The following is an 8,956-nucleotide window of genomic DNA, read 5'->3' on the forward strand; positions in this document are numbered from 1 at the left end:
AGAGACATTCCTGGGACTTCACAGCTCGCCATGACGTGAAGAACATGTAACATATGCCTTGCAATCTCACCCCATATTGTACTTGGCATCACATTTTATTAGTTATTTAGCAGATATTATTAATACTTGTTCCCAGTGAGAATGGAACCCAGAACCCTGGCATTGCAGACACAATGCTCTACCAACTGAGGTACACAGGACCACATCTCATTGTTGTGTCTACTGATCATGCCATTGCATACTGTTTGTCCTTACAGGTTAACACAGACTCTTAAATGGTGATAATCTCAATTACATGCTCTGTAGGCCTTCCTCTGTTTGGGTGATATATAAAATGGGAACATGCTCATCTACAATTGAAAAATTCAATGCATTGTATTGATCATCTAAGTTTTTTGACCTGCCAGCGTTGTCCTTTTGACCTGCATTTTGATGACAGTGCTTCTGTATGTGGCCTTTATGGTTAGATTAACTATGTTTAGTGTGGGCCTGATTCGCGCTATCTATACCGACTGTGAGAACCGGATAGAGGAAGGAGAAAAGGTATATTTTTTTAGGGCATTGGAAGGAAAAGACAAGGATGTGGGGATTGTTATCTTTCGTGAAATGTTGTTCTTTCAACCCCCCTTACAACTTATATTTGACCCGGTTGAACTGGTGAAGGATTTTAGATGAGTGGTGAAGGGGTAGATGATTAGAATTGGGACTCACTTTAATGTCTGTGCTTGAGGTTGGTCAGGGACATTGAAATCCTGGTTTAAGACTAAGTGTATTATTTTCGGTCTATTTTCAATTACTCCATCCATACTACTTGTGCTTATCCGTGTGTCTTAAATGGCACTAATAAACATCTTGATATAAGGACATACTTTGTTGCCATTTTTATTTTACTTTACACTTAGGCCTATCTATTGTAACATGAAACCCTTGGGGGCCTTGTAAAAACCTCCAGAAATTACTTTTGTTTTCTGTCCTCTCCTTCATTGACCATTTCCTGCGATCATATTCCTGTGGAATGCTTTATGAGAGCAGTGTAACGCCGTGAGTACACGCCATCGGTATTTTTTACAACCCATGACTTGAGGGAGTTCTAAAAACACCTACAGCTCCCACATGTTTTACTTCACCTCTAGGTAAATCCATCACTTGTTTGAGAGAAAGGCTTTCCTTTCCACTCCTGCTTTTGTTTTTGGGGGGGGATTCCTTTTCCTCACTGACTTCTGACATGATCAACAGAACAACAGTCATGTTACCAGACACTAAATTGACTTTGCTGTGTTCCATAAATGATTTGCTGCACTTAACCTGCCCTGCAGCACTTAGTCTGTTTCTTGTATTTATTGCTTTCCTTAAACAGATGATTTGCACTCAAAACTTGATTTGTCTAGCTGTCTAAACCTATGGCTATGAAGCTAAACTGCAACAATAACCTAGAGTAGTACCGCCTACTGGGTTGAGTGGCCTATGTGCTCTCATTGTCCAACATATGTCACATCTCCATATTTTTCTAGGCTATGCTCAGAGGTGGCCTCTGAACGTGTGACTTTGTCTTGATGTAAAGTCTCTGTAGCTCATATATAACTACTATAACTTTTAGCACCCTGTGAAAAATATACTACACAAACATAAATCAATTTAAGTCTGGGTATGTTAACATTTATCAAACACATACAGTACTAGTATGGAGGGGAGGGATTTATTGCATAAAGGACGATCAACCAATAGACTTTCAAATCTTCTCACAAGCCAATGACTGTGTTGGTGTGCGTGTTAGGGTTATGAACATACATATTCTGGTGGGGTTGCACCTGGAGAAGGACTGGGATAAGGATAAACCAACCAGATGCAACAGAATGAATAGATAGCAAGAAAGGGAGTGGAATGGGGTGATGGTGAGATGCCTAATTCGGCTGGCACATGGATGTAAAGAATGTCACAGTTGAAGTATCATGGTGGATCAATTGGAGCAATTTCAATGAACACATCTCTTGGTTTTCCTCTAACCGTACCAGTGTGTTAACGGAGCTTGTCATGTTGGGGCCTCTCCTCTTCCTTATGGGGCCAACATTATTCACCTCCTCGACTCTCTCCTCTGAGAGTCATGAAACGAAGTCCTTGGAGCTCAAAAGCACAGTCCTCTGTTTGTTCATTCCCCTTATCCTCTCTTCCTCTCGCCCCTCCACGTATTCTTTCTGCATGGCTACTCTCCCTCTGACCTCTCAGACATTGGGGGGGTTGCTTTGGATCACATTCACACAAATGTATCAAATACAACAGCAATGTGTACTGTAGCAAAGCATTACTGTGAAATGATTCGTATATAAAGTCTAGAGGGCTTATTTGGATGGTCAATTTGTTTTATATTCATGCTGATGTTCTGCTTCCATTAGGCCACTTTGGGAGCCACCACTATTGGAGGATAAATGGGCCAGGGTCCTGTGGTGGATAAAGACTGGCTATGTGAAGGAGATCAAATATAAACAAAGAAAGAGGGATGGCAGTGGGACTTCCCAAAATAAAGACCATGTCTCTCTCTGCAAGCAGGCTTGTGATCTCACTTGGTTTGATGGTCCAGAGAGCTGACAGCGATGGTGCCAACGCTCGCTCACAGACAACCAACTGGAGCAGGGATATAGATATTCTCCCCCTGTCAAAGAATTCAGCAACGAGACCTCTTGAAGGAAGTTTTCCATGTTATCCTCTTTCCTTTGAGTTATTTGCCTCTCTCTTTGCTCTCTTTCTCACACAGACACAAACACGTAAGGATTTCCCCCCACTAATTCAAAGTAAAAAAAAAAAAATGTAATTAATGCAAGAACATTTGATGTTGTGATTGCATAGGCCTAAGTATACATCCTCTGAGGCAATACTTGGTGAAAACAGCTTTGGCAGCAATTACAGTCGTGAGCATTTTCTGGTTAAATCATTCCCAATACATAATGCAGCCACCGTCATGTTTGAAACTAAGGGTGGTTTTGAAACACACACACACACACACGAGCACAGGGGACGGAGCTGGGACTCTGGGAGCACGGGGGACGGAGCTGGGACTCTGGGAGCACGGGGGACGGAGCTGGGACTCTGGGAGCACGGGGGACGGAGCTGGGACTCTGGGAGCACGGGGGACGGAGCTGGGACTCTGGGAGCACGGGGGACGGAGCTGGGACTCTGGGAGCACGGGGGACGGAGCTGGGACTGGGAGCACGGGGGACGGAGCTGGGACTGGGAGCACGGGGGACGGAGCTGGGACTCTGGGAGCACGGGGGACAGAGGGGGGGTTACTCATGGAGCACAGGGGACGGAGGGGGGGGTTACTCATGGAGCACAGGGGACGGAGGGGAGTTACTCATGGAGCACAGGGGACGGAGGGGGGGGGGGGTTACTCATGGAGCACAGTGGACGGAGGGGGTTACTCATGGAGCACAGGGGACGGAGGGGGTTACTCATGGAGCACAGGGGACAGAGGGGGGTTACTCATGGAGCACAGGGGGCGGAGGGGGTTCTCATGCACATATAGCTTGACTTAATTTGGTGAAGGGGGCGTCATCAGGAGGTGGAATAATGTGCACAGCTGGTGCATTCCCAGAGATAAAAGCACAATTAATTCTGATAACTGAATTTATTAATGGTATTTTTGTATCATTATTGTTTTGTTATAATTACTACCACAATGACTGCTGGCTTTGCAAATACTTAAAGTAATAGTAGTAGAGGTATCATAATAATTATTCATCTGTGTGCATTTGAATATCTAAATTCATGTTAGTAAGAATACTAAATCAACTGCACCACATCCTCATGACAGACGTTGGTATTTTTAGGCAGGCTATTCTGTTCAGAATACAATGGAGGAACATTTGGGTTGAACCCATAATCATCTTCCCATGGATATGAAAACTATCTACACAATCTATCTAGTAACTCAGATTATTACTACGCAATTACCATTTTACAATGTAATCTCTTGTATGTACCTGTTCATTTATGCATTTTAAAATAAAGTGCAACACAAATGGCCATATCAAACCACCACTTCATTAACAGACGCTAAATAGCTTGAAAGCACATACATATATATTTTTTTTACACTGATTTCATTGCCTATATTCATTTAATGTATGTGTTCTTGAGGAAAATTGGCAGAATTTCTAAATGTAAGGCACACTAAATTTAGAAATTCTAAATAATTGTAATCTCTGTGAATTTACTGCTGGACAACGCGACTGGGACGGTATGAGAGGGGAGGGTTGAGTTGAGTGGGTTGAACTGACAAAAATATTCGCTTTTACTTAGCCTATCTTGCGCACCGTGCTCAGTCCATGGGATCACTGTGGGGAAACAACTCAGCCACTGGGAAAGACACAAAAAGGTTTCTTACTTAGCAAATTGTGCCATTATAAAAGGTTGACACTTGTAAAGAATATTCGCATTGATGACGACTATTATTAAAGGTAAGGAAACATGACATTGACATAATTTCTAGATTTTATCAATGTATTTGGCCTAATTATGTGTCTGGCCATCATTATTAGTAGGTTATGAAGAATTTAAAATAATGCAAATAAAAGTTATTCTGTAACAACAAAAATACTATTTGTTTTCTAAAGTAATTTAAGATCATATCTTAAATAGGCCTACAGAAGAAATCGAAAAAACATGTTTGAACAAAAATAAAGTTAATCTTGCTCATCACTTGCCCATGAGTTTTAAACGCATTTCAAGTGAATGTTAAGACGCCGTTAGATAGTTCTTGCAAGTTTGTTCTGAAGTTCATGGACATTTTCCAAACACATTTTTTTTTATAGCTTACTTCATAGTTTACCAATGCGTCACCCCCATCTAATTCTTAGCCCTGTTCAGAATCAGAATAGCCTATTATGATGGTAATATGCATCATCGCGATACTTTTCCATCTTGTGGAATTCAGCACACAGTTCAGAATCAGGTATCGTGATCGTCATGTCCATAAAGGGCCGATCTGGGTCCGACTTTTCTGATCGTTTGCTTTATCACATATTCAAAAAGAAAATAGATTTATCCTCAACTCTTTTACAAAATAATTGCCTCGTTCTCATGTTCACTTGTTTTTAGAAGGACTTTTGTTCTGTCTTTGTCTTTTGTTCGATTAGCCTACTGAATATTCAATCACCATTCCATATAAAAATGAGCTAGTAAATAGATTTAATTTTAAGAGTCATAAAAAAAAAATCTACAACAAAACATTTTCTCATGACTGTTCTAAATTGGTATTTTCTATTTTTTTCCAGGAGTTTCATGATTGGGTCCAAGGACATTCTCAGAATATCCTGTGGCATTGAGGATTATTTGATTTGAGCGTCTGCAATGACAACCCATCAAGCGTGTAGGATTACCATTGCCAGCTGTGCCTTGACTCACCAGCTCCACTCAATGGACTGAAATCTTGAACTAAAGAATTTGGGGGATTTCATTAAAAACAGAACCATGGGTGACTCCATGTATTCTGACTTGATAGCCAGACATTACAACTTCACAGGGAAGCTCCGGAAAGTGGAGCAGGATTCCAGGCTCAAAGCGGACTCTGTGGTTTTCATCATTGTATGTTGCTTCATTATTCTTGAGAATGTCTTGGTCCTACTTACTATTTGGAGGACCAAGAAGTTCCACAAGCCCATGTACTACTTTATTGGGAACTTAGCTTTATCAGACTTGCTGGCTGGGGTGGTGTACACTGCCAACATCCTGCTGTCAGGTGCCAACACATACAAACTGACCCCCACACAGTGGTTCTTCCGGGAGGGTAGTATGTTTGTGGCCCTGGCAGCCTCAGTCTTCAGCCTGTTGGCCATCGCCATCGAGCGCCACCTCACCATGCTGAAGATGAAGTTACACAACAATGGCAACACGTGCCGTGTCTTCATGCTCATCAGCACCGTGTGGCTGATTGCAGCCATCTTGGGCGGCCTGCCCATCATGGGCTGGAACTGCATCCAGAGCATGCCCAGCTGCTCCACCGTACTGCCGCTCTACCACAAGACCTACATCCTGTTCTGCACCACCGTCTTCAGCGTCATCCTCATGGCCATTGTGGTGCTGTACGCGCGCATCTACGCCCTGGTGCGCACCCGCAGCCGCAAGATGGTGTTCCGCAAGGTCTCCAACGGCCGCGGTGGGGGTAGCGCTAGCAGCAAGAGCTCTGAGAAGTCCATGGCCCTGCTGAAGACCGTGATCATCGTGCTGAGCTGTTTCATCGCCTGCTGGGCCCCACTCTTCATCCTTCTGTTGCTGGACGTGGCCTGCGACATCCGCATGTGCCCCATCCTGTACAAGGCCGAGTGGTTTCTGGCCTTGGCCGTGCTCAACTCAGCCATGAATCCCCTCATCTACACACTCACCAGCAACGAGATGCGTCGCGCCTTCCTCAAAACGCTCCTGTGCTGCAGCGTCTGCACCCAGCCCTCCGGCAAGTTCTCCCAGCCCATTATTGGTGCAGAGTTCAGCCGGAGCAAGTCGGACAACTCGTCCCACCCCAATAAGGATGAGCCGGAGTACTTGCCAAGGGAGAACATCGTATCCTCTGGGAATATCACCTCCTCTTCTTAAAGAGCCTTCTGGACTGTTGTGTGAAAAGTAGCTCCACTGCTTAGGAAGTGTGGATGTATATATGTTTTTGTGCAGTGTGCAAGTGTGTTTGTACATTATGTATATAAATGTGTATACGTTGTGTGTGTGTGGTTTTGTTGCCCTGTGGATGTAAAGTATGTCAGTTTGTACAGTAAGTTGCCTCTTCAGTTTCCATTTGTTTTATCACTTCACAAAGTCTCTGTCCATGTCAGAGAGTAGAGATGTAGAGTTGTTTAGTTTGTTTTCTTCTCCCCTCACACCTTGGACTGCCAGCACTGATCTGAATATGTTCATATTCAAAAGACAATGGGAAGCACACACACCTAAACCATAAACAAGATTTACAGTATCACACCTAAACCATAAACCTGATTTACAGTATAGCACCTAAACCATAAACCTGATTTACAGTGTAGCACCTAAACCATAAACCTGATTTACAGTGTAGCACCTAAACCATAAACCTGATTTACAGTATAGCACCTAAACCATAAACCTGGCTTACAGTATCGCACCTAAACCATAAACCTGGCTTACAGTATCGCACCTAAACCCTAAACCTGATTTACAGTGTAGCACCTAAACCATAAACCTGGCTTACAGTATCGCACCTAAACCACAAACCTGGCTTACAGTATCGCACCTAAACCCTAAACCTGATTTACAGTGTAGCACCTAAACCATAAACCTGGCTTACAGTATGGCACCTAAACCATAAACCTGGCTTACAGTATCGCACCTAAACCCTAAACCTGATTTACAGTATAGCACCTAAACCATAAACCTGATTTACAGTATCGCACCTAAACCATAAACCTGATTTACAGTGTAGCACCTAAACCATAAACCTGGCTTACAGTATCGCACCTAAACCATAAACCTGATTTACAGTATAGCACCTAAACCACAAACCTGGCTTACAGTATTGCACCTAAACCCTAAACCTGATTTACAGTGTAGCACCTAAACCATAAACCTGGCTTACAGTATGGTACCTAAACCATAAACCTGGCTTACAGTATCGCACCTAAACCATAAACCTGTCTTACAGTATCGCACCTAAACCATAAACCTGATTTACAGTGTAGCACCTAAACCATAAACCTGGCTTACAGTATCGCACCTAAACCCTAAACCTGATTTACAGTATAGCACCTAAACCATAAACCTGATTTACAGTATCGCACCTAAACCATAAACCTGATTTACAGTATCGCACCTAAACCATAAACCTGATTTACAGTATCGCACCTAAACCATAAACCTGGCTTACAGTATCGCACCTAAACCATAAACCTGGCTTAGAGTATCGCACCTAAACCCTAAACCTAATTTACAGTATAGTACCTAAATTGTAAACCTAATTTACAGTATAGTACCTAAATTGTAAACCTAATTTACAGTATAGTACCTAAATTGTAAACCTGATTTACAGTATAGTACCTAAATTGTAAACCTGGTTTACAGTATTATGAGAAGACGTTTTTGTCAAAGGTATTTTTTTGTATTTAGTCCAGCACTTGTTGTAAAAGTGATAAATAAGAACCATCAACCCATTATAGGCGTTTACTGATTCTCTATAATGGGTGTTGATGGAAGAGTAAAAATTGTTTGTAGTGCTTATTGTTCTTATTGAAATATTTAAGAAATACAATGAATGAAGTGCTTGTGTATCTTCATCTTAACTCTGAAGGCTAGTACAATGTCAATTCTACCCCCTGATTGAGAATGTATTTTGTACTTGTAATTTGGTTTATTTCACTCTTATTGGATAAAGTTCTTTGTAGCAAAGCAATGTAGTTGCAATAATAATTTATATTCAAAAGCGAAAAAGGCGTTTGGTTTGTGTGACAAAGGTTATCTTTTTTATCCAGTCATGATTTTATTGTCCTTTCTGTTTCACTTTTAGATGAAGATACCGTAGCTCCAGCCATTCAACATATTTGTCTGTCCCTCAGTTACCACTCTCAAAAATAATTTCAACTCTCGTGAAAACCAGCATGCCCCAGTAATAGGGAAGGTCATGAGGATGAAAACAAAAAAAGATTGACTTCAAAGGGTAAGCAATAGCACTGGTCCATTCCTGAAAGTACCGAGCCCAATAATTACTTACATTTTCATAACGGAATAAGTTAATGACGATGGGCACACACATCACCAATAGCTCACTGGAATCCTCCCATATAGATTTGTTGTTAAGAGCACCGTTAAACATCGATGGACAAGTACAATGTCGCTTTTCAGGGGTCACATAATCACAGTTTGCCAAACTCCCATGTGGACCCAAGTCATATTTTGCACGTGTTTTGGTTAGCTCTTAATAAATATTGTAAATAAAAAAATTGTATTGTTA

At 42.0% G+C, this 8,956-nt stretch overlaps 1 protein-coding gene across 1 annotated transcript; it reads left to right on the plus strand.

Annotated features, from left to right (window-relative positions):
- Positions 1 to 4,287: 4,287 nt before the first annotated feature.
- On the plus strand, positions 4,288 to 8,956 carry LOC118401504 (sphingosine 1-phosphate receptor 1-like). Its single transcript, XM_035799071.2, has 2 exons — positions 4,288 to 4,451; positions 5,268 to 8,956. Exon 2 carries the CDS (start codon positions 5,464 to 5,466, stop codon positions 6,580 to 6,582), a length of 1,119 nt encoding a protein of 372 aa, XP_035654964.1. The 5' UTR covers positions 4,288 to 4,451; positions 5,268 to 5,463; the 3' UTR covers positions 6,583 to 8,956.

The sequence above is a fragment of the Oncorhynchus keta genome, chromosome 22 (assembly GCF_023373465.1).
Source record: "Oncorhynchus keta strain PuntledgeMale-10-30-2019 chromosome 22, Oket_V2, whole genome shotgun sequence".
NCBI lineage: Eukaryota > Metazoa > Chordata > Actinopteri > Salmoniformes > Salmonidae > Oncorhynchus > Oncorhynchus keta.

What these genes read in the sequence shown, in the direction of transcription:
- LOC118401504 (XM_035799071.2), top strand. Translation starts at nt 5,464, where the DNA reads ATGGGTGACTCCATGTATTCTGACTTGATAGCCAGACATTACAACTTC.